The sequence below is a fragment of the Stegodyphus dumicola genome, chromosome 8 (genome assembly GCF_044657685.1).
Source record: "Stegodyphus dumicola isolate Sdum_Otavi_A_Nest chromosome 8, ASM4465768v1".
NCBI classification, from domain to species: Eukaryota; Metazoa; Arthropoda; class Arachnida; order Araneae; family Eresidae; genus Stegodyphus; species Stegodyphus dumicola.
Window position 1 is genome coordinate 149,860,231 of NC_140775.1, and position 28,000 is coordinate 149,888,230.

General features: G+C 32.9%; 1 protein-coding gene across 1 annotated transcript in view; it reads left to right on the forward strand.

Moving 5' to 3' along the window:
• LOC118191776 (uncharacterized) overlaps positions 1 to 28,000 on the forward strand; it is a 56,474-nt gene that overhangs the window by 14,042 nt on the left and 14,432 nt on the right. The window contains exon 2 of the mRNA XM_085822580.1: positions 18,826 to 18,863. Within this exon, the coding sequence (XP_085678706.1) occupies positions 18,826 to 18,863 (38 nt within the window). The remainder of the gene's footprint in view (positions 1 to 18,825; positions 18,864 to 28,000) is intronic.

A 28,000-nucleotide genomic window follows, 5' to 3' on the forward strand; every position in this document is an offset into this window, starting at 1 on the left:
AAACCAGAACTGTTGATTCAAGAACAACGGCAACGAATTTGAAGCTTCCGAAAATAAATTTGATTGAATTTACAGGTGATCCACGACAATGGTTGAATTTCTGGAATACCTTTAGTAAGATACACGAAGATCCAGTGCTAGATGATCATTTGAAATTCGTATATCTGATCCAGGCTACTGCTGCCAAATCGAAAGCACGGGAAATAGTGGAGAGTTTCCCGACAACTAAAGAAAATTATCCGAAAGTCATCGAACATTTAAAGAATCGTTTTGGACGTGAAGATATTCTTATACAAGTGTACGTTCGGGATTTATTGAATCTTGTGTTGATAAATAATAATGCAACCAAAAAGGACTTTGCGCTATCATCGTTGTACGACAGTTTAGAAACAAAACTGCGTGCTCTGGAATCTCTCGGTGTGACTGAAGATAAATACGCTAGTGTTATTTTTCCGTTAGTTGAATCTTGCCTGCCCCCTGACATCTTACGCGTGTGGGAGAGGGAACGGGAGAGCTCGTCACAACAAGGTAAGAGCGATCTTGAATCTATTCTTCTGTTTTTGAAAAATGAAGTGATATCTGAAGAGAGAATTAAATTAGCGCGTTTTTCTTTTGATAAAAGTAGAAAATCTAAAAGTTACATTAATGATGAGTCTAATATTCCTACTTGTAATGATTTGTATACAGGAGACAAATTTAAAGAAAATGCTCCTATTAAGAAAGTTGAGGAATCGTGTTTATTTTGTGATATGCCACATTTAACAGAAAAATGTTTTAAAGCTAGTACGCTTACATATCAGGATAAAAAAGATTTAATATTTAAGAAGGGTTTATGTCTATTATGCTTGAAGAAAAACCATATTTCTCGTAACTGTAAGTCCAAGGTTAAGTGTTTAATTTGCCAGAAAAGGCATTTGGCAGTAATGTGTCAACAAGTTCCTTCTCAATTGAAAGAGACTAAACAAGTAGAGCCTGTGGCGAAAAATGAGGTCAATGTTTTGGCTAGCAGATCCGCGAGCTCCGATGTGTTACTACAAACATTAATCGTAAGGGTAAATAATGGCAACAGGGAAAGGATAGTCAGAGGGATTATAGATACGGGTTGCGAGAGAAGTTATTTAACGAAAGATATTACAGATTCTTTGAAATGTAACAGTGTTGGTGAAGTGAAATTAGTTCATAAATTATTCGGAGGTGTAGAAACAAAAGAAAAATTGCATTCTAAATATATAGTTAATTTGAGTAGCCTTGATAATAAATATGTATGTAGTGTGCATTGTTTAAGTGAATCTGTTATCTGTTCTGATGTTAAGAAATTACCTAAAGGTCCTTGGTTGAAAGAACTTCGTAAATTAAATATTCAAGTGTCAGATGTAGAGGGTAATGCTCTCGAAAACGAAAGTGACATTAAATTGTTGATAGGTTCTGATATTGCTGGAAAATTATTCACCGGAAATATTAAATGTTTACAAAGTGGTCCGGTCGCGATGGAAACAAGTTTGGGATGGATTTTAATGGGTAAAATTCCAGAGAAGGAATCTTCGGGTATAAATGATTCTCTTGCATGTGTTTCTTTATTGCTAAACGAAAGATCAGCAGAAAACTTGTGGAAGTTAGACGCTATTGGTACAAATGACCCAGTTGAGTCTAAAAAGAAAGCTGAAATTCATGAGGAGACCATGCAATATTTTGAGGAAAATTTGAATTTGGATTCAGACGGGAGATATGAAACTGCATTACCTTGGGTATTGGACCCCTCTCGCTTGTCTAATAATAAAACGTTGGCAGAAAAACGCCTGACTAATACGCGAAGGAAATTATTAGATTCGAATCAAATTAAAGTTTATCAGGAAGTATTTGATACGTGGTTGAAGGAACGAATTATTGAAGAGGTAAATGAAGGCGAAGTAGATAGAGAGCACTATTTGCCTCATAGGCCGGTTTTTAAAGAATCTAGTGAAACTACGCGAGTAAGGCCAGTTTTTGATGCTTCGGCACACGCCAAAGGAGAACTTTCCTTAAATGATTGTCTTGAGAAAGGTCCCAACCTAATAGAAATAATTCCAACATTGTTGAATCGTTTTCGGAAATATCCTCTTGCAGTAATTTCAGACATTGAGAAAGCTTTCTTGCAGATTGGTATAAGAGAGAAGGATAGAGATTATTTGCGTTTCTTTTGGAAAGGTGCAGAAGAAGAGAATACTAAAATTTACAGACATAGTCGCGTGGTTTTTGGGCTTAACTGTAGTCCATTTTTGTTAGCCGCTACGTTGAACTATCATTTAAATCGTGCCCCAGATCAGTTTGCAGTTACAGCCAACATTTTGAAGGAGTCCTATGTTGATAATTGCCTGACTAGTTTTAAGAATGTTGAAGAATTGAATAGATTTGTACTAGAATCGAGAATGTTATTGTCACTGGGAAAGTTTAATCTTAGAGGATGGCAGTCGAATTGTGAAACCGAAATAATTCCCAACTCTAAATTAGATACATTCGTTTGCGTTTTAGGGTTAAACTGGGATTTGAAGGATGATACTCTTTCCTGTAAAATTGAGTCACTAAAGAAAGAGGAGATTGTCGCGAGTAAACGAACACTCCTTTCTTGCGCGCATAAGTTATTTGACCCAGTAGGCTTCCTTTCTCCCGTTACCCTGTTCCCAAAGGTGATATTGCAAGAGTGTTGGAAATTACGATTAAATTGGGATCAAAAATTTCCAGAACATTTAGAAAAGAAGTCCATACGAATGGGTAAAGGAAATGAAACTGCTGTCTGATGTCAAAATTCCTAGATGGCTTAATATTGACAGATCGGTTAACGAAGATGTAAGTCTTCATGTTTTCAGCGATGCCAGCAAGCATGCCTATGCTACCTGCATTTTCTTAAGAGTGAAGACCGAAAATAAGGTTTATTTAAATTTTGTGCAAGCACGCACTAGAGTTAAGCCTTTAAAGAGTATATCCATTCCTCGTTTGGAATTATTATCCTGCTTAATCGGAACACGCTTGGGACGTATGGTCTTTTCAGATTTGAACATGCCAAATTTAAGAACATTCTTCTGGACTGACTCAACAACCGCTTTGTGCTGGATCCAGCGAGACGTACGGTGGGGAACTTTCGTTTGGAATCGTGTCCAAGAAATCAGAACACTTACAAAAATAGAAGATTGGCATTACATCCCTTCGGAGCTGAATGCCGCCGATCTCCCTTCTAGAGGCTGTTCAGTTAAACAGTTTTTGCTGTCGAAATGGTGGGAGGGCCCATCATGGCTATTAGAACCAGAATCGTCATGGTCAAGAGGCACCGATTTGCCGGACGAAGAGATCATAAATTCAGAAAGGCGTAAATCAGTATTGACAACTCTTAACAAAGATTCTAAACCTGACAATTGGTATTACAGGTACTTTTCATCCATAAAGAAAATTGTACGCATGTTAGGTTGGATTCTTAGGTTTTACTTTAAATTACGAAGAATTACAAACGAAACCTCCAAAATTTTGTCAGTTTCGGAAATTGAAAGAGCTGAGATAACTCTTATGTTATTGGTTCAAAGAGAATCATTTAAGAGTGTGAACGATGATAAAATTAAAGACCTCAGACCTATAGTTGATCGTGATGGTTTGATCAGAGCTAAAACCAATATTTCTTATCGCGACGATACTGATGACTTTAAGTTTCCTGTCATTTTCCCATCTGATCATGCAGTAGTAAACTTACTAATAATGAATGCACATAATGAGCTGCTGCATGCTGGTACTTCTATGGTGATGTCTCATTTGCGGGAAAAGTATTGGATCCTCAAAACTCGTAAGACAGTACGAAACTGCATTAGAAAATGTGTTAAATGTCAAAGATTTAAATCCAAAAGTTGTGATGTAACTCCAGGAATTTTGCCGAAAGATAGAGTACGTGATGCAAATGTTTTTGAGATAGTGGGTGTCGATCTGGCAGGATCCCTCTACCTTAAGGATGGTCGAAAAGCTTATATTGTTCTTTACACATGTGCGGTCTATAGGGCCATTCATCTGGAGTCAGTAACATCCTTGACAACTGAAGCTTTTTTCCAGTCATTGAGACGTTTCATTTCTCGTCGCGGAAGACCATCTATAATATACTCAGACAATGGCAGTAATTTTAAAGGAGCGGAGAGCCTTCTGCATACAATTGATTGGGAGAGTCTGCGATCAAAGGCCGCTGAGCAAAGAATTCAGTGGAAATTTATTCCTCCTTCCGCACCTTGGTGGGGCGGTTGGTGGGAATGTTTAGTTCAAATGGTGAAACAGATTCTGAGAAAAGTTCTAGGTCGTGCTGCCCTGGATTACGAGGAGTTGCTTACAGTACTATGCGACTGTGAGAGAGTAATCAATACTAGGCCACTTACCTACGTGTCGGAAGACGTTGAAGATTCATCCCCATTAACTCCAGAAATGTTCCTGCGGGAGATTTCCAAATCAGGAGTACCTGATATCGATACAGTGGATAAGGAAAAACTGAGTAAACGAGCTAAGTATCTACAAAAGGTGAGAGAACAACTTAGAGCAAGATTCCGTGTGGAATATCTAGGACAGTTACGTCAGCAGTCCATTAAAAACTCTATAGCTAAACCTCTCCAGGTGGGTGAAATTGTTCTACTTGAAGATAACAACAAAAAACGTGCTTTTTGGAACCTGGCGCGTGTCATAAAGCTGCTACCTGGTCGTGATGGACAAATAAGACTTGCTGTCATAAAAACAGAGACTTCTGACTTTCTGAGACCAGTGCAAAGACTGTACAGACTTGAGCTGGATAACCCAGTCCAAAAGGATATGACTGAAAATATTCCTATGACTACCACCAGTGGTAGAACTGTGAAACCAGTGATACGTCTGTGAAATGTTTTGTACTTGTTTGAATACTTTGTAATAATTTGATTTATTTTTATTTTTCTAGGTTTAGTATTATCTGTTAATATGTCTAGAAAATTATGGAATGCTGCATCTCCAGGTAAATTTGTATTTCAATTTAATTAGAACATCTTGGTAGGCATAATTTTATACTTCAATATTGTATACTGTACTATTATGCATATATTATACTTAACAGATGTGTGAATTTACCTCCCAGTAAATTCAGGTGGGAGGAATATGTAGCGAATAGTTTATCCAACAGATGGCAGTATCTGCCAAGCTCCTTTGGTAATTGTCATTGCGCATGCGCAAGCGGAGTGTAAAAAGAAGTATGTTATTAGGAGAATGAGCTTTCGTTAATAATGTTGCTGCGCGTTTTCGCTGTGTAAATAAAAGTATATTTTTATATCATAGATGTTCTTTACTCTCTAATGCGAAGCACTAGGTTAGTGCACGAATCTCTTCTGATTCAGAAACCATTTTCAAACCGTGGATCACCACACTACCAATGTTTAGTGACTTTTCCGCTTGATCATAAGACCTTTTGAAATTAGGCTGAACAATATATTAAAGAAAATAGAAGATACAGCACACGTAAGAACAAAAGTGGGCTGAATTAGAGATTTACATTGTAAGGATCTTAAGTTTTACTAACGTTTATTTTATTTTAAATCTTTACTATCACTTCTTATTTTCTACTTCCGGCCAGGATTATAAGCGTGAAGGAGTTTATGCAAAGTTGTCTGGCGAACGCCAAGTATTTAAGTGTGGCCTTTTTGCCAAGCAGAAGAGAGGAAGCCGTGAGTTCGAAGCAGGCCGCTTACCTTAGAAGTTACGCAGTTGCTACTTTGCCTTCCAGGCCAGAGGTTTTAATCCTCTTGATAAATTAAACGTATTGTAGTGTTCACAGTCTCTGTGCTACATACGCTTTCTGTTATTATAAGGCCAATCTTATTCTAAAGTTAAATTAGAGTTTAGTTTTATTTTGATATCTTTTAAGTTAGACCCCGAGTGGAGGGTCATTGTATTCCGAAGTACGGAAGTCATTGTATATAAAGAAAAAAATAAAGGGTTTTGTATACCCATCGTCTGTATCCTGTCTACTTACTACAATTAGTGAACATAGCTTTAGTAAGCTCTCTGTTCTAGTCAGGTCATTGTATGTTTCCGAAGAAGGTTAGAAGAAACATTGAACCTGATAACATGTTTAATGAATAAGTTAAACTTACCTGTATGCCATTATGAAATATTAGGAAGTAGCATAAAAGCATGAGTGAAGAAGGCAATGGCAATCTAAATCATTGTAATCTAAATGTATAAACATTATCAGTATCTGCTATTAATTTCAATACTGCTGAAAAAATTATAAATGAATTATATTATAAATCGTATGAATTCGTTGCATTATAAATTACAACAGTTAGAAATATTATTAGCGTGACTTAGCGACCATCTTTGTTAACAAATAATTTCAAGTAACTTAATTTTACAAATAATTCAGCCTGAAACTAGGTTAAATATAATGACCAAAAACAAAATGGAGTTATTGAGGAATGTGGGAGAGATGAGCATGAGTATTTTATGCCTCATATAGCAGTTGTTAGGGAAGATAAAGAAACAACTTTCAATAGTCAAACAACAATAGTCTTTAACTGCAGTTCAAAATCTAAAGGTAATCTTTCTTTAAACGATTGTTTGGAAATTGGTTCAAATTTAAATCCAAATATTCTTGATGTGATTCTAAAATTTCGTAATTACAAAATAGCGTTGATTTCGTAATTACAAAATAGCGTTGCTGAAGATTAAGCTTTGCCAAGGTGTTAGAAACATCTTCTGTTAACTAGAGTTATGAAGCAAGAATTTGAAAAAATTATCATTTAAATATAAATTAGCATAAATACAATACAAATTATATAAATTTTACATACATGAAAAATTGAGTACAGTGCAGCAATATGTGAAAAAGGAATGGATTAAAAGGAACTGAAAATCCCAGGATATAAATATAATGGAGTTTGATTTTTTTTTAAACGAAAATTTTGCAGTAATTAAATGTGTATTAGAATTTAAATGTATGTCAAAGTACATCAGGTGGAAAACAGAATAAATATTTAAACGTTTCTAGTATTAAAATATGGAACTTGTAACACAGTTAAATAACCTTAAAATAACTTCAATGACTAAAAATGGAAAGCTTAATACGGGAATATATTGCAATAATATTAGTGTGAATTTAGAACGACTTAAAAAAGTCCAGAAGATCTGTTAATATTTATCTAAACAAGAAACTTATTTAAGGTGTGCTACAAATCCGATATTTGATAAGTTGATTATGTATCAGTTTTGTGTATGTCATTAATCTATCAATTTTACTATTCAAAACTGATATATATATATATATATATATATCAGCGACTAAAATCTACAACTTGGAAAGTTTTTAATTCTTACAGAGAGAATAAGAAAGATCTGGCTCGTCATTCCTTTAAGCATCATAAAACTTTAAAATGAGTGTAAAAGAATTTTTTTTTACTTTAGCACACGCCAGACTTTAAATTAATATTTGTTTTGCATGCACAATTTTTACAATATTGATAAACAAAAATATAGGCTTGCAGTCTCAATAGAATGTCTCATTAATGGCGATAAATGACTTTTTTAGCACCCAATCTTCTTGGGAAAGAAATAGGGGACAGGAAACGTCGCGCAGTTCGTGGATTATATAAGAGGGGGACGGAGATCTTCGATCAAATTTGGCGCAGTTCGTACCCTACCCAAATTGAAGTGCTAGTGGCTGATACTAATACAGCGGCATCTGTTTCTGTTCCAAATGAAGAAGTACAAAATATAATGCAGTCCCGGGGATTAGTTTTAGCCGACTGCTGTGACAGTGATATAAACATTGAGATATTAATTGGGGCAGATGTGTTTTGGCAAATTATTGAAGCCTCAACTTTCGAAAAAATAAACCAGGAAATTACTTGCGTGCCAACGATTTTCGGGTTTGCTTTACAGGGAAGTCAAGATGTTTACAAGCCAAATGTTAAGACTGCAGTTTCAGCGAATTTTTGTGTAGCCGCTTCTGATGTTCAGATATTGTGGGAGCTTGATGCTTTAGGAATTAAAGAAAAAGAAGAGTTAAATGTAGTTGATAAAGCGCTGATAGATGAATTTGAGAAAAATTTTAAATTCGTGAATGAGAGATATGAAACTGATTTATTATGGAAGTTTAGTTACGATGAATTAGGAAATAATTATTTTTTAGTTAAAAAGAGGTTTGATGTGTTGTTAGGAAAAGGTTTTTCTAAAAATGGTTGCTAATGAGTATAGGGATATATAATAAATGACCAAAAACAAAATGGAATTATTGAGGAATGTGGGAGAGATGAGCATGAGTATTTTATGCCTCATATAGCAGTTGTTAGGGAAGATAAAGAAACAACTTTCAATAGTCAAACAACAATAGTCTTTAACTGCAGTTCAAAATCTAAAGGTAATCTTTCTTTAAACGATTGTTTGGAAATTGGTTCAAATTTAAATCCAAATATTCTTGATGTGATTCTAAAATTTCGTAATTACAAAATAGCGTTTAATGGTGATATAGAGAAGGCTTTCTTAATGATAAAAATTTCTGAAAGAGATCGAAAATTCTTAAAATTTCTTTGGTATTCAGATAACCCTAGTGAAGCATATAAAATTATGAGAATGAAAAGACTACGCTTTGGATGTAAAAGTGCCCCTTTTATTTTGAGTGCTACGTTAAAGCATCATATAAAAAGAATATGAGGAAAGTAAACCGAAGTCATTTGAAATGTTAAATACATCGCTTTACGTAGACGATTTATATTATGGTGGAGACAGGGTGAGAGAATCATTTGAGTTGTCGTCGGATGCTGTATCAATATTAAAGAGTGATGGATTTAATTTAAGGAAACTGAGGTCGAATAGTAGAGAATTAGAAAAATTGTGGATAGAAAATGGACTTAGTGACAGTGAGATACTAGGAGTTCAACACCTGAAAGTCCTAGGGTTGAATTGGAATCCTGATAGAGATGAGATGTCTTTGGAGGTGAAGGGTTTGGTGGATTCGTGGAAAACGTTGCGACGCACTAAAAGATGTGTTTTACAGACAGCTGCAAGAATCTTTGATCCTATTGGTTTGATTGCGCCGTTTGTGATACGTATAAAGTTATTGTTTCAGGAAATTTGGGAGAGAGCGTGTGATTGGGACGAAGAATTGTCGGAGGACTTGTTTTGGAGTGTTGGATGAAGGGGAATGCGAAGAGATGGAAACAGTTCGTTGCCAAGCGGGTTGGGGAAATTCAGGAAAGATCGAGTCCAAATGTTTGGTATTATTATCCGTCTGACGATAATCCAGCAGATTTGCTTACTAGAGGAATCTCGGCTGAGAAGTTCGTACTTAATGAAAAATGGTGGTCAGGTCTAATTTGACTTCGAAAAAGTTTTGAGAGTTGGCCTAAACAGTGAGTTAGAGGGTTACCAAATGTAGACATTGCGGAAATACTAAGAGAGCAAATAAAAAAATTCTGTAAAATGTTTTGTAGTTCAGTTGGAAATAGTTGAGCAGCTTTGGAACAAATTTTCAGTTTGGAGTAAGTTGCAGAGAGTTGTTGCTTGGTGTTTAAGGTTTATAAGAAATGTGAGGGGGAATAGGATTTTGACTCATTTCTTAGAAACAAGGGAACTAAAAGAAGCGCATGATATTATAATCAAACTAGTCCAAACGAATTGAGTATAGAAAGGAAATAGCTACTTTAGAGAAAGCGAGAGTGTTAAATAAAAGTTCTTTAATTTCTCTAAATCTGTTCTTAGACAACAGTGGCATACTACGTGTAGGAGGACGTTTAAGAAATACCATGTTACCAGACTCTGTGAAACATCAAATAATATTACCTAAGAATCATCCTGTTACAAAATTGTTAGTGACATTTTATCACCTTAATTATATGCACGGAGGAGTGCAATTAGTTAACTCTGCGATGAAACAAAAGTATTGGATTATAGGAGCAAAAACTGCAATACGCAGAGAAATAAGAAAGTGCGTTATCTGTGCCAGATTTTGCGCTGAGGTTTCGAAACAAATGATGGCTGATTTACCTTCTGCGAAAGTGAATCCCGGAAGACCATTTAAATGAGGAACTGACATTTCAGGATAATTCCTGATCAGCCCTAGACGTGGTAGAGGAGTTAAACCACTGAAAATGTACGTATGTGTGTTTGTATGTTTTGCAACGAAAGCCGTCCATTTAGAACTTGTTAGTGATCTTAGTGCTCAGGCATGTATTGCAGCTCTGAAACGATTCATAGGACGACGAGGAAAGCCCGCTGAAATATTCAGTGATTCTGGAACGAACTTTGTCGGTTTAAATAATTACTTAAAAGTGTGTACGATGGAGGCACTTGGTACTTACTTGACCAACGAAGACGTTAAATGGACAATGAATGTTCCATCAGCCCCTCATTTTGGAGGCCTATGGGGAGCTGCCGTTAAATCCATGAAGTTTCACATGAGACGTGTTATAGGATCGCAGATCCTCTCACAAGAAGAATTTTCAACGTGTCTAGTGGAGATTGAAGCCATACTTAACTCCCGTCCTTTAGTGGCTGCTTCTGAGGACCCAAATGATATTTCTGTCATTACACCGGGTCACTTTATTATCGGTTCCGAGTTAAAAAGTGTTCCTGAGCCTGATGTAACAAATGAGAAAATTCCCATCCGTGAACGGTGGAAATTAGTCACACAGATTTCCCAATCGTTTTGGAAATCGTGGTCAAAAGACTACTTAACTCAGTTGCAAGTGCACAACAAGTGAAAACTTCCCAGTGCCGATTTACGTGCGAATGACTTGGTGCTAATCAAGGATGAGAACTTGCCGCTACTTAAGTGGAAGATGGCAAAAGTAATTTGCACTTACAAGGGAACTGACCAAAGAGTAAGGTCAGTCAACTTAAAAACTGCGTGAGGTGAAATGAAAAGACCAATACATAAACTGGTCAGACTTCCTATAAATGACTGATTGAATTATTTCTTCCATGTTTTATAATTATATTTACAGTTTGTTTAATTTTTATGTGTTGCCATTGTATTTCAGTTTATATTTCTAGCTGAGCTGATGACGGGGTCATGGGGGCCCAGTGTGTTACGCCATCCATTGCCCGCCGTAAGCTGGCGCTGTTTAATCTTGCTACTTTTTCTGTATCATAGTATATGTTGGTGAGTAGGAATAAATGTCTTGTCCTGAGAGGTAGCGTCGATCTTTTAATGAGTGTGGAGTTCAATTTCTGTCCCCTTTCACAAAAGAGATGATCATTGTATTTAATTCAAGGGGGCTAAGTGTAGATCAGTGATTCTCAACAGTTTTCCCCTCATGTGCCCTTTTCACCACTGCTAAACGATCATTCCAACTTTAAGATTTGGAAAGGAGAGGTTGGACTTGAACCTCTCGAATACGCGCTGAGTGTGCTAACCGTTACACCACGAAGGCATGCTGCAAGGAGGGAGAAAATACTCTCCTGTTATGTATCATTTCAGCCTGCACTGTCAGTTCTACATTCCGTTTCCTCATCCGAATGTAAATAAGTAAGTAAGTAAGTACATATGCGTTTGTTCAAATATGGATTATTTTTAATGTAAAGTAAAAAAGTATAAAATACGTTGGTAAATACCAAAATTTGAATAAAAGTGCTTTTTTATATTCATAAACTAAATCTAAATACTTAATACCTAAAGAAAAAGTTGACTATATTACTCTCTGAAACTGTGAAATTCCCATTAGGGCTATTCCTCCTGATTGAGGACCCATAGTCTAGATAGAATTAGTTTTTAATATTGACTGAATGTACAGATAATTTAATTTTTCACACTTATACTAACTTTTTCTATATAAAACTTCGGATTACGTGCATGGTTTTTGAAAATAAAAGTTAAGACACAAATTAAAAATAAAATCAGGCTTAAAATTTGATGTTGAATTCAAAAACGTTTATTTGGTAGCCAAACCTAATAAAACTAAGAGATCAAATTTGAAGTATACCTTACTTGTTCTTTCTAACTTCTGCTTAATGAATTTTTCTTAGGAAAGACACTTAAATACTGGTGAAACATTTCATGCTAGAAAACAAGATATTAGAAACTTTTGAACTCATTCAATAAGGGAAAAATTATTCAAAACGTAGCTCCATTAATTAAGCATTTTTTCTACTTGATCGCCAATACACGAGGTTTATAAGAAATATCTCCTACAAGATATGTGGCCACAATTTCCGTGTTGTCAGAATATGAAATTCGTATAGGGAAAACAATGCATTTCGAGGTGAAGAAAATTACCTTAATTTGATAGTTTTTCTAAGTAAAAAATTTTTACATGTATGTGTTTCTTTTTCTTAATCTAGGCGAAATAATATTCAACATTTAATAACAGTATAAAACCCACAAAAGAACTGTTTCAGTGAAATTCAGTTTCTAAATGCTGTTTAAATTTGCTTCATTGAAAGTTTTAGTATATAAATAATAACGGTAAATTAAAATGAACTGTTTTTTAAACGTTTACGGTTAATCGAGTAACATAATAATTTTTATTGAAATAAAAATTATTTTTAATGTGCAAGATTACTTTTCTTACAACGCTGGGCTCATGGTTCTTAAATCCTCTTTTCTTGAGTTCAAAAACCTTGTTATTATTATTATTCGAATAGTTAACTGCGTTTTCAACCATACGAAAGTTAAAATGAAAAATATTACTTTTTACGTAAATTTTTATGTATGTAATAATTTAATTGGTTTAGAAATAGTTCAGTAGTTTTACTTCTAAACAATGGCTTTTCTTCTATATAACAGACATGTTTAATTTGTTCATCAAAACGTTGATAGAGACATTATCGAATTAGGAATTAGCATATTTTTCCACTCTGCAGTTTTACTGCAAAAACAGTGAATTATCCCTTTAAAAATGGTTAAGAAATATTTAATTCCTTTCATTTTCCAGTTATTGAAAATTATAACTAAATCCTTTGATAAAACGTTATTCAAGAACTAGACTAAAGAAATGTAAGAAAAGGGTTATAACTTCAGTTACAAGCGGAATTTCGGATATTGAATATTCACATAATTATTTCAGATTTCTAGTAACTAACAAAAAACATTTAAAATCCTCTTTAATTTATTCCTGACCAACCTTTCCAGGTTCCATAGGGATAAAACAATTAAGCAAAGCTCTCCTCTCGTTAACTACTTTTTCACACAGCTGGGGGCAAAAGAAAAGGAACGCAATGGTTTCCCGCCTGAATAGCCAGCACCCAGTTAAAAAACTCCATGACGAAAGCCCACAAGACGACTACCCACTTAAAAGCAGCATACATTTTCAGGAAATCCAAAATAGCTATGACTTCCTGAAACATTTTAGAGTAATAATTATTATGATTAAAATGAAATTAATTTATGTAAAATCTAAGTTGTCAAAATTTAACTAGATTATTTGAAATCGTGCTTTTAATTCACCACTAAAACAGTGTTTGTGATAGCGCACACAAATGTTTTCTTAATCATAATAGGATACGGTACTTTTATTTTTTTCTTTGAAATGAAAGTTCGGCTTTAATTCTCCATATATGCAAAATTTTCTGCAGCATTAAATTATTCATAAATTATTCTCTGTATATGATGAAAATTTACATACATTTTATACTCCTTATAATTTTGTAGAGTGTGGCCAGTATTCCTTTCCACCTCCCTTTGTCGGACTTATACGAGGGCACTTCCATTTGTCGCGTAAATATAAAAACAAGGTTACACATACGTGTATATGTTTTTAATTATATTATTTTGATTGACTCTGTTCTGTATACATGTAGGATTTTAATTCAGCCGGAGCCCAAAATGAAATGTGTTCCACTACTTAAATTTATTGTTCAATTAAATTTTATTAATTTATTTTATTTTTTATTTTATCTTTATTCATGAATCTGCTTATTGAAGCTGAAGAAAGAAAAAAGGGGGAAAAAATTAATTTTAACGTAGCATATATATCGGTGTGGGTTTTTGTCAGTGTGGGCTTTTATCAGCGTGCGCTTATAAATGTTGGCTTTAATCAATGTGCGCTTTCATCGGTGTGCGTGCTAGTCGCGTGGGCAATTATCCCAGTGGGGTCTTTTTTGTGAGCTTTTGTCGCGTGCGCTTTCGTCCAGTGGGCTTTTGTCTGGTCACCAAATCTAATATATATTTTCTAATAGACTTTCTTTCCTTTTTATTCTTCCCAAGTCTAAACAAATTGAAATACGGTATTTAAAAAAGAAAAAATCTTTGAATTTAGCTTTAGAATTTAAATATGTTTCCAGAAACAGAACTAATCAGTGAGTTTGCCTATATATCAATTGCAATGTAAACATGCTTATAAGCCTATACAATACGCAAATAGTTATAAGGAAACGGAGTTATTTTGAAAAGTATCGGGAGAACAAACGGCCATTCCGACGATTACATAAACTTTTGCTCATGCACTTGGATTTAAAAGTTAAGAATATTTTACTGATGTATTAGTGGTGTACATATGTTTGACACTTGTGTGTCTCAAATGTAGTTGCAAACATGAGTTTAAGAAGTATTAGCATGAGTTTAAGAAGTATTGATCATCATTTTTAAAAACGTGCGTGTTTTAAAAAAATGTTATTGAAAATGGTTTTGGTTAAAAAAGTTATTTTTCAACAAGGTCAGAAATTAAACTCAATCAAGTATTCGGAAATGTTTGAACGAACCACCAACATTAAAATTTCCTGACATCAAATGCTTCGTTGTATATCCGTTGGTCCTCTTGGTCATGTAAATTGATGTGTGTTTATATGAAAAGCTAGACTGGATTTACATGCCTTTCAAATAAAGTCTAGGAATATAGAATGCTAATGCGTCTGAAAACTGGTATCTTCAAGGGCATTGCAAAGGTTCGTCGTGGTCATAGTCTGATTACTGCCTAGGTATACAAAGCCTCGGATATTAGGAGATCCCCCAAAACATTTACTAACTCCCCACAAACCTTATTTTTTTTTACATATAAAAAGCAAAGTGGGGTTGACTACTTTAAGAACATTTTTTGGAACCTCGTAACTGTCTCGATTACACATTGGGAATGAATGATAAACACTGATGTATCATAACATGACAGTAAGAAGAGTCGGGAACATTTGAACTGAAGCCACTTCTGTCATAAAAATAGTGACCTCTTAGCCTTGAACGTTAAGAATGCAACAAGCCAAATACAGCTACATTTTCCTTCCGGTAAACCGTCTGTAAGTGAAGGCTATCCAAGAAAGTTATGCTGAGTAATGTAGTCGGGGTCACAAGTCCGATAGCTGTAAAATATTTGCGTGCTACTAACTGCGATGTTTTAAGTTGAAGGAAATGTATGTAATTTATCTATCTTCTTATAAATGCAACTAGCACTAATTGGATGATTTCGTTATATAGTTTAATTTTGAGCCCACTTCTGCTGCCAGCAACAGTTATAATCCATCCCTTTTGAGTGACGTCTGGCTCTTGATAATTGCCATTTGATGAGAGAAATGATTACAGAAAGCGAACTCCTTACTTTAACAAGACCGCTAAATTTTTTTTAACGTGAAATATATTGACATACGGCTTTTTTTCTGACCTTAAGAGAGAATAATTTTTCTAAGCATACAAATGACATACCTGAATACTGTTTTTCTTTTTTTTTTTCTTTTCTTTTTTAATAGTTTAAATCCATTATTTATTTGCAACACGAATAAATTAATATATCCCTTCGACTTAAAGCTGCCCTAATAGCTGTTAAAACTGGTAAAATTAGAAAAATCATAAAAAATAGGAATGATTTTGTAACAGATACTGAAAAATAAAGACTTTTTGAAAAAGAAGAAATATTTTTATTTGCCTAAATAGCTGGATGATACTAATCATAATTATGTAAATGAATTAAGCTACCTAATTTATTGAGAGTATTTCTGAGATACACTATTTTCGCCATCTTTACTTTCATAGTCTTCACTATTTATTAAATCACAGCACATCATCTTTTGTCCCAGTTAAATAATTAGAAATGCAATATTTTTAAAGTTTTTATAATTCGATTAACCCGATCGTTTATGAGTGGGAAATCGGCAGATGACATGATAAAATATTTCTCTAAATTTAACTCGCACCCCAGTTTAAATTTTATGTTCTAAAAATTTTAAAGTACGCCAAAATTTGAAATCATACGGTATTCATGATACTAAAACTAAATTTTTACTATAAGGCTTCAGTCCTAATCCTCCTTTTTTGGAGGGGGGGGGGTTAATAGGAATAATAGCGATAAATGTCATTTAAATTATAATGTTTAAATGACATTGCTAATGTTACATTTAAATTATAATGACATTATGATTTAAATTTTTTTATTTAAATTATAATGACACAATTACATTTAAATTGTAATGACATTATAATTTAAATGTAACTATAGTGTCATGGTAATTTAAATGTAACATTAACAATGTCATTTAAAATACCCTTTCTCTCTTAAGTACATGTATCTACATGTATCTGGTTATGCTTCATATTTACAAATGGATACGCTTTTCTTCCATTTCTACTTCCTTGTACGAAGTAAAAAGGAAGTATTGTAATCGCGAAAAGTTTCAGGCATCATATTTCAACGAAACTATCAATTTAACCGCTATCAAATGCAATTTAACGATGTTTTTGCGTGACATCGTGCGTAAGGACAGAATAAAAGACTCTTTTCCCCCAAAAAAATTATAAAACTGATTTTAAATGAATTCTGAAGAGAAATTTTCGTGGCCTCTGTGCGTACGTACGTATCAACTGAAAAATGAGTAGCATCAGAACATTGAAATTTTGTACATAGAACTGCTATAATATGTAGATGCAAACTTTATATTTTGGTTGCAGTAGGCTGCACCAAATGAAATTTTGTATATAGAACTGCTATAATATGTAGATGCAAACTTTATATTTTGGTTGCAGTAGGCCTCACCAAAAGTATATTAAATATATGTATATTCCACTCTTCAGTGATCTCAGTTTCTTTTCTTATATGTTTGTAACTTGTGCATTTTTTGCTTTAACTAAAAATGATTGAAATATGTTGTTCTTATCTTGCGGTAAAGGTTTTTATGCCTTTGGTAAATCTGCATGCAATATTTGTTCAACAATTTAAAAGTTAATTCAGAAATCAAACAACAAAAATCAGCGTTATATTTTCAAATTTTCACAGGACTAGTTTCGTTGGTTTTACCGAACCACCATCCTCAGCTGCAAAAGCATAAATATTTTCCAGGATATTAATATTATCACTGGAGATGAGTGATCACGTAATTGGAATTTCTAGTGATCTCATTTAATGTTACAAACATGTGAAGAGTTGTGTTCCCAGTGAGAAGGGATGTCATGGTGAAGGACTTTCAATGAAATGTGCATTCGTTTTCACTTTACACGTAACTAGACTCCATCGAACTACCTTTGAATTCCTTTCTTGGTAGCCAGTATTTTCGCTGCGAATCAAAAACTAGAGTCAAACTATATCAGCATTCAGTGGTCTTTTCTGCAAAGCCATTGATGTCTGAAATTTTTATTTTGGTGGTAATTTATTTAAAACTGTTTTTCTGATATTTCTGGCCCTGGTAGTTCAACACTGGTTTGAACCTCCGCAAACGGGCTTGGTGGATAACCCTCGCGTAACTGATTAAAGATACATACTAACGTAATACAGAGTTCAGATGTTAGAAAAGTCTTTAGACAAGTCATTAGAAATTTTTGGGCTTTACGTATCGTTCACGTAATATCATATTACTTTACTGTGAGAGACATATATCATCCGCTTGGCTTAGAAAACGATGATTTGATACGAAGATATCAAATCTTTAATTTTATTTTTATGCGGCTTGGCAAATATCCATCTTTTAGAGTGTTGGTCATTCGGCATGTCATAAGATGTTTAATTATCGTTCAAATTATTCGTGGTATATCTAATGAGAATTATAATGTTTTACTTCATCTGATTAGTCTAAAAACTAACAGACGGGAAGTGAGTTATCGCTATGTTTGAAAACAATGACAGAGTTTTATGAAGTATATAATAAACCTTTTATTTAAATAAAACTTGGAACATAAGTGCACGCTCTTGTGCTACAAATAACCACAACCCATTGTAATGCAGATAAATAGAGCAGTCCAAATATATAACTTTCAATAGTAGTCAAAGGCTATATAATTAAATACTCAGCTAGGAGCTAGCTGCAATACTATATCGGCGCGTCAGTAAAGTATCAGCAGCGAGAGACCGCAAAACCGCAGGCAGGAACTAATCACGTCGCGCACATGCCATGCCAGAAACATTCTATGTTTCAAAATCCAAAAAACCTTAGCTTAAATACTCACAGTAATTTGCATTCTGGTGAGGATTACGGAAAGAGAAGATATAGTTAAGTCTAAAATTATAATAACTGGTTAATTAACATTTGATACCCTACAACATAATATACAATATTTATATAAATTTTTAAGTACAACTGATAATTTTTATGAATATTTAATGCACTGTTATATTAGTAAAAGATGCTTTGCTAGAAGAATGATGCATTATTTTCATGTGTTTAACTAAATAAGTCTGCAAAAAAGAATTTTTTGTAGAACATCCTAAGTTATAAAGAAAACGTTATAAAAATATCTCCAGCTTCTTATAACGGAAGGAATTTTAACAACATTAATTATCCAAAATGCTTTTGGTATTTTTATTAACAGTAGAACCTTTTGCTTTAATGTAAAATATAATTCTGTGTTGCCCTGAAACTGTGAAACGGTCCTGAGCGTTATTGTTGTAGAAATTAAAATTATTTTAATATGTAAAATATGTTAACGGATTTTTTGAAATTAAAATAATTATATTGCAGATAAGTATGGACAACGATGAAGGTTTCACTGAAGTCGGGTGAGTACACTTTATTCATAAATTCCGTATTGTATTTCCGAAATTCTTATTCTTAAACAAAATTTCTTTTTCTTGTAAATATCAGTTACAATTAATTTTATACAATCCTGTTTTGTATGTTTAACGTCATTAATTCTTCATACATAATGCTGTTTGCTTTGCCTCAAGTGCTAAAAACTACAATATCCTTGTCGTTGTCATAAGTGTTTTATAGATAATGAAGGCTTTTCATTGAAAAAGGTCAAAATATTATTGGTTAATAGTATCGAATTCAAATTCGATGAATTACTCTGAACTAGTAGTAGAATTAGATAAATCGCTATTATTTCTTAAACAGTGAGATACTGTTCTACGAATTACAAAACACAACGTCGGCAGATGATGCTGCATAAAATCCGCCAACAGAATCCTCTGTTTAGCAGTAAGAAATAACAGTAGAGTTTTTAAGGTTGTGTGAAGTTTATGCGTACGTACGTTATATATATATATATATATATATATATATATGTAATGTTTTCAGTTATTCCATCACATCTTGGGCGAATGGTGAGGCTATTCCATTACACGTTCTGGCAGAGGGTTGACGAAGCTGGGATGATTGAAGTACGGAGAAAAATGACGACTCAGGACTTTTCACTTTTAACAGCAAGCATATCTTTATTTTAATTTATAGCCGATGACTTTTTCCAGATGAAGTTAATCAAATAACTTATTCAGTAATTGAATCAAATAACTTGAACTATTAGATACGACTGACTTTAATACGTCATAATGTTCTAACAAAGAAAGAGGAGCATAGCGGAAGCGTTAGCAGGACGAAGGCGAGAAGGCATCTGTGTAGGAGAACTTATGACGCAGCATTTATATGAAAGGTTATGTAACAGAGTAGCTTCTAGAAAAATGTAGAAAAACTTATGACGCAGCATTTATGTGAAAGGTTATGTAACAGGCGCGAATGTTCTAGCAGGTACTGGGTTAGGGGACGATCCTGAATTGCAGAAAAGTAATTAAAGGTTGCTGGTTCGCAAAGAGCAAAGCCATCGTATTTTTTTTTATATATTTTACATCTTCCCCCCCCCCCCGTCAAAAGAGAGGCCGGGGTGGGAAAAGCATTTGTACAGGAGTGAAGCAAAAATATGAGAAAAGACATGGAAACATCCAGAACATAGCGTACGAGCTTTAACTATGGCCTATCATAGTTCATGACTTTCTCATATAAAATTTTGACTTTATAGCATATGAAATTTTGAACATTAAAACAAAGAGTTATAAATAAATATACAATATATGACTAATTTTAAGACTATAACATAATAAATATGGAATACTGATAAATAAATAAGTTATAATTACAAAAGTCCTCAATTTTGTTAAAAATGTCCTCTTTTTTTTTTTTTTGAAAGTCCTTTTCATAAAAAGAGTTCGAATAGAATGAAAATATCTGGTAAAATCTCTAAATGCCAGATAGTCCACAAATATGATGCATGTTTATAGTTCACAAATATGATGCATTTTTTCCTCTCATCGTAATTGACATGTTTTACACTTCAATACAAAATATTATACTTATTCAAAAAACAATTCAATATAAATAATACAATTATACACTAGAACATGAACACTTTGACTTTAAAACTATGGCATGTCCTCGCCAACAGATCAGCGTGATTACTTGCTGATGGTTGGGGGGTGCTAGGTACAAATATCGAAAAACCTCCGTTGCCTAATAGAAGGTAATTGGTTTACACTTCAATACAAAATATTATACTTATTCAAAAAACAATTCAATATAAATAATACAATTATACACTAGAACATGAACACTTTGACTTTAAAACTATGGCATGTCCTCGCCAACAGATCAGCGTGATTACTTGCTGATGGTTGGGGGGTGCTAGGTACAAATATCGAAAAACCTCTTGCCTAATAGAAGGTAATTGGTTTTTGGTATTGTACATTACCTCAAAGTGGTTTTAGAAAAATAAAAGATCATATAAAATCAAAATTATAAGACGGATAACTTGTATAATCAAGTTAAAGTCTTTTTTATAATGTTGTAAATTAGAAACAAACATTATTCTACAATAAGAAGAAAATTTTTGCTACAAAATAATTCAAATTATGTGAAAGATATAAAAGGTCAAGATCGGGAGAATAATTTGTCATAGTCGGGAAAATAACTTGTCATAGTTAGGGTTTAAGTCTAAATCAGGTATTAAAGGTCATAATCAGGAAAATGTTTAAAAGAGAATTTTTAAAAAAAATTAATTTTAATTTTGAACAGAGATAGGAATTCTACTATTTCGGACAGTTCAACTTAAACTCACTTGCTGGATTAAAAGGTCTTAATCTAGTTGAATGAACAATTTCTGATTTCTTTTTAGTTAAAGGATTAGGTTTATCTATTTCATAAGTAACTTCAGAATATTGTTTTAAAATTTTATAAGGTCCTGAGAATGGAGGAGATAATTTACGTGTATTAGGGTATTGAAATTCTTCATACATTACTAAATCACCAATTTTAAAATTACTAGGTTTAAAATGAATATCATATCTTTCTTTATTTACATTATGATGATCATCAGATCTCTTTTGAGCTATTTTTCTGGCTTCTTCTATTGACGGATACAATTCTTGATTTTGAATTAAGGAATCATAAGGTAATTTTCCATACATTAAATATGATGGAGGGAATTTTGTTACAGAATGAGGGGTATTATTATACTCTTCAGTTACTTGGGGTAATAATTTTGTCCATGCTATATTACCGTGATAAGAATTTAGTTTGCATTTTAATCTAGTTATAATAGTTTGATTAACACGTTCAATTTTACCATTAGTTTGGGGTCTATTTGCAGTAGTTAGCAATTGTTTTACATTATGATTCCTTAAAAAGTGCTTAAATTTTGAAGATGTAAAAGCAGCGTTCCTATCACTTAAAATCTTTTTAGGGACCTGAATTTGGAAAATTTGTTTTAAGCAATTTATATAAGTATCTGTAGTTACACTTTTAGAAGCAAATGTCCAGATATATCTAGTTGCATGATCAATAATTATGTGAATATACTTTTTAGTAGAATTATAATAATTTAAACCACCTACAGTATCAATAGATAATATGTCAAAAGGTTCACTAACTGATGGTAAATTTTGCATTAAACCAAATTTCTTTTGTTTACTTTTCTTATTAAACTGACATACTTCACAATGTTTACAATAATTTCTAACATCTTGAACAATTCCTGGCCAATAATATTGTGGAGATAACAAATTTAGCATAGATGATACACCAATATGACCAAATTGTATATGGGCCTTTTCAAGTAATTTCGTACGTAGAGACATGGGTATCACAATTTTGTACAATTCCTGTTTTTTAATAGTTAAGACATCATTCATTTTCCTATACTTAGTATTATAAACATTATCTAAATTTTGATATTCTTTTATTTCTTCTAATGATAATAAATTAACTTGCAATCTTAAATGTTGACACATAGGATTTCTAGAGAGCATGTCAGCTTCAACATTAGTAGATCCTTTTTTATATTTTATATCAAAATCATACATAGATAATTTTAAAGACCACCTAAATAGACGACCAGTAGGGTGTTTTATATTTTTAAGCCAAACTAAAGCAGCATGATCAGTATGTACAGTAAAATGGTTACCATGTAAATAATAATAAAATTTATCAATTGCATCAATAATAGATAAACATTCTGCATCAATAATAGATAAACATTCCAGCTCAGTAATGGCATAATTTTGTTCATAAGATCTTAATTTTCTAGAATGAAAAGCAATTGGATGTAAACTACCATCAGGATGTTCTTGTTTTAAAACAGCACCAACAGCTCCTTTGGACGCATCAACAAATACATGACAGGGATATTTAGGATTAAACAAAGTTAAAATAGGTCTAGAAATCAATGCATCTTTTAATTTTTGAAAAGCTTTTTGACATTCATCAGTCCAATTATAAGGAGTATCTTTCTTAAGTAAATTTGTTAATGGGGCTCTAATTTTAGCATAATTTTGAATAAATTTATGATAAACATTAATACTTTCTAAAAATCTTTGTAATTCTTTGATATTTTTAGGAGGTTGCAATTTCTTAATAACCTCTATATTTGCATTACTGGGCTGGTATTTACCTGCTTGAATTTCATATCCTAGAAAATTTATTTTTTCTTTAGCAAAATTACATTTAGATTGTTTTAATTTTATATTCTCTTTCTCACATATATCAAATATTATTTTAAGATGATTTAAATGTTCATCAAAATTTGGAGAGAATACTATAATATCATCAAAATAATTTAAAGCAAATTGAATCTGATATTTGTTTAAAATTTGTCTAAGAGCTCGTTGGAAAACAGCTGGGGAATTTTTTCAACCAAAAGGTAATCTAGTAAACTCATACGGTCCAAAATTTGTAGTGAATGCCAATTTTTCAGTATCCTTTTCATTTAATTTTATGTGCCAATAGCCTGATGCCAAATCCAATGTAGAAAAGATTTTTGCATTTGTTAATTGATCTAATACAGCATCAATTCTAGGAATAGGTTCAGAATCAGTTTTAGTAATTTGGTTAAGCTTCCTGAAATCAATATACAATCTGCTTCTGGACTGCTCGTCTCGCTTATAAGCTAAAGTTACAGGAGCAGCATAAGGACTATAAGAAGGTTTAATAATTCCAGCTTTTAACAATTCATCTATTTGTTTTTTAATTTCACTATTATCTTTAGGAGATGCTCTATATGGTCTATAGGCTATTGGTAATTCAGAAGTTAATATAACTCTGGGAGGTTCAACTCTTATACAACCAACATCATATTTACTTTTTGCAAATATATGATTATAATCATTCAACAATTTCTGTAATTTACTATCAGAATTTTTACTATTTTCAAAATAATTACCACAATTTTTAGTACTAAGATCATTTTTACATACAAAATTTTCGCTATTATCAAAATATTTACTAGATTGTTCAGCACTGATATCATTTTTACATATATAATTATTTTGGAAAAACTTGTCTACTTTAACATTTTTACTTACCTCTTTTCCAAGCTGATACACTTCATAATTATGAAAATTCAATTGTAATTTAAATAATGAAACACATGGTGATGAAAGCAATAAATAATTCAAATTTGAATCTACTACATAAAATATCACATTATTTTCTATTTTACCTACTTTACACTTTACTTTGATTATTTTCTCTATATGAACTTGACTAGATATTGAAAATATTTTATCATGAGATTTCAATGAAATTTCTCTAAATTTATCACCAATTTTGTTAAAATATTTTAACGGTAAAACGTTAATTTGCGATCCCGTATCAATAATACTGGGAATTTTTTCCTGTCCAATTTGGACATTCACTTTAAAGTAATATCATTTTTTAACTTCTCTTTTAGGAACCGTGTTATAATTAATAGCAGGTAATTGTGGATATCGAATTGGCCGATACGCATACTGTAGAGGTCGGTATTGCACTTGTTGATAATTAAAAGGTCTCACTCTACGAAAACTTTGATAAGGAGTGGCTTGCACTGGTCTTGGATAATAGCACCTCGGAACAGTTTGCCTTGGAGAAACAAATTGATAATTATTATTTCCTAGACCATCCAACGCCATCTGAACTGGAAACAAGTTTCCTAGCAAGAGTAATCCAGTCTTTCGGTGTGTCTATGTTTTGCACTGTTAACAGCATTCTTTGAGACTCAGGAAGTCCTTCCGTAAGTGCTTCGACCATTGTGGAATCTGTTAGTTTCAAGCTGGCTCCTAATTTCAACTTATTACGAAAATAAACATCAATATTATTAAATTTATCGTATTTTAAAGACACAAAATCACTAAAAGTAACAGATTCCGATGTTGTGAAGTATGCCTCGAAAATAGCCTTTATGTTGTCCCAGTCTTTATCTAAACAATCACGTAAATAGAGGGCTAAAGCCTCTCCTCTAATACACTCTGAGAAAACAAATTTCTTTTCCTTTTCTGGAATGTTCTTTGCGGCACATTTCTCTTCAAACAATAGAAGATATTTGTCTATTGGAAAATTTGTACTTGTGCCATCAAAAATAGGAAATTGGAATTTCATTGTATCCACAATAGCTACGGATTCTTTCTTATCAGTTGACATTTTTGCCGTTTTTGAGCGTGTTAACATTCCAATCACAAAATCTTGAATTTAAGAGTTCGCATACACATCAATTTGAACACTAAAATCAATAACTTTAGAAGCACTTGATAAAACGCATAACTTTGGAGACGAGGGAAAGTACTTAAGAATCGCCGGAAAAGAAGCACAAGCATCAGACGATCACACACTGTCCTTGACCCGAAGCGCGTTGTAAATAAATCCAGGAGCTTTTTCCCCACGTAGAGGATAAATCCTGCCGGCTAATTAATAACTGTAATGTTTTCAGTTATTCCATCACATCGTGGGCGAATGGTGAGGCTATTCCATCTTTTGAGAAAATCTGAAATTCTTGTTCATTAATTTTTCTAATTTTTCATAATTATGTGTGAGCAAATTAAGTAATTAATTTTAAGCTATTTAAATTATTCATAGGGAAGGATATTAAGATAAGTTTTTATGTTTTTGAAATTTTGTTGAGAATTTTGAATACGAATTTTATAATTATTCTAAAAATGAAGTTGGTGTTAAAAATAAGTAAAATTATTACAGATACGTAATATGAAATTATGGTAAATGCATGTTAAATTTATGGGTGATTGTATGTTAAGTATAGTGTATGTCGAGGGAGTATTGGTTCCTTCAACAGAGGCCTGTTATTACCTCTGTACAGTTGTTCCTTTTACCCTCTTCATGCAAGATAATGTTGGAGGCTCTCATTTTATGAGTGTTTGTAATTTTTTATATTATTATTATATTTTTTTATTATGGAATGTATTAGTGCAGTTCTCAAAGGCCAGTTACCTTAATGCAAGGAACGGAGGCCTTTTCAAGTAACTGTCTAGGCACCCTGGGCCACCAGTGCAGAGGACACACTGGTTAGCTCAAGAGGACAGCCCTATTGATGGATATGTTTGTTTAGAAGTATTGCGAGGCTTCCAGTTTGGTAAAATCAGGAATTGTAAATGAAAGATGATAACGATGAAACCATAAATTCTGAAAATCTTAATCCTATTATTTATCATGTTAAATTATAATTTATCAGTATAGAAATAAATATCATAAATATTTATGTGCATTACATTAAATTATAAGTAATGATTATGTAAAAGTTTATTTTGTGATATTCTGCGACAACAAGAACCTTCCCTGAAGAATTATGATTATCTGAACTCTCAAACAAAAAGACTTTTGGACTAAAATGTTGAAAAATTCAATAGGACTCTAAAAATTAAGAATTTATTAAAAAAAATTGATATTTATAAATAATACTTTACAGGATCAAAATTTTATTATTTATTTATATATATTTTTTAATTTGCTAGTGTTTTAACTCTTTCTCTTTAAAAAGGCTTCTCTGTCGCTACTCCTTTTTCTTTTTGAAGGGGGGAATATGTAAGATAAAAATATATGAATCAAAATTATAGATTAAACTATAAAACATTAATTCTTCCTCTCTATTCTAAAATCGTAATAACTTATCTGCATTGCGTCATTTCTAGATCACTCTATGATCGGCGTAGCTCTGATGACGTAATCATTGGGAACTGAAACTGTCCTTGTAAACCAAAATTTTTCTCCTCGCGTGCCTCCATCTTGCATAACTACGCACTTCAGCTTTTGCTCTCTACTGTGCTAAGATGTAATTTCGCTGGCTTGCTCTGTCTCAACAATATCAAAAATGTAAATCTTCTGTGGAAAGGCACGACTAGAGTGCCAAGTGATTGTGGCCACAAATATCAGTTGAAAATAAAAATGGAATTAAAACTGCCTCGACTGCCAAGTTCTTTAAATACTACGCAATCAAAATCTTCTTCAATATGGGTCTCATCACGCATCTACAGTGTTCCGTCTTTCCTTGTGCTTTTATCTCATCACGCATCGACACTGCTCCGGGTTTTTCTATGTGCTTTTATTATGACATATATATATATATATATATAATAAAAAAAATACGATGGCTTTGCTCTTTGCGAACCAGCAACCTTTAATTAATTTTCTGCAATTCAGGATCGTCCCCTAACCCAGTACCTTCTAGAACATTCGCACCTATTACATAACGTCCTCATATAAATGCTGCGTCATAAGTTTTTCTACATTTTTCTAGAAGCTACTCTGTTACATAACCTTTCATAGAAATGCTGCGTCATAAGTTCTCCTATACAGATGCCTTCTCGCCTTCGTCCTGCTAACGCTTCCGTTATGCGCCTCTCTCTTTGTTAGAACGTTGTGACGTATTAAAGTTTAAAGTCAATCGTATCTAATAGTTCAATTACTGAATAAGTTCTTTGATTAACTTCATCTGGAAAAAGTCATCGGCTATAAATTAAAATAAAGATATGCTTGCTGTTAAAAGTGAAAAGTCCCGAGTCGTCATTTCTCTCCGTGCTTCAATCATCTGCCAGAACGTGTAATGGAATAGCCTCACCATTCGCCCACGATGTGTTGGAATAACTGAAAGCATTACATATATATATGTGTGTGTGTGTGTAATAGATTCTGTAGTAGAACGCAGGCGGTTGAATCCGTAATAAACTGCGAGAATTTTGATGTCGTATAATGCTGAAACGCCAATCCCCAATAGATAAGAAATTTGGCTGGCAAGACGGATTTAATTAAGTTTTTATTTCAGTAAACCTGTTGCGGCCACAATCGAGTTGGCACAGACAAAAGCGTAGAAAGCAAGGGTTCAGAGTGAAATCTTAATTCAGACTGAGTTAGTTTTAGTTCTCTATGCATTTTGATTGAGTAGTTAATAGGGCTATAAAATTACTATTGGCTGTTTTAGTTCCATTTACATCGTCGGAATAATGTAAGAGTGGTGATATGACGTAGATTAGTCTCGAAATGTCGCAGTGCAAATAGAAGTCAGTACTTCTATTTGTTATAATAAGAGAAATTAATTTACGCCTGCTAATTTAACCTTTTACATATTCTTTATTTTTCTTTTCGAACTCTTGTAATTATAGAACTTGTA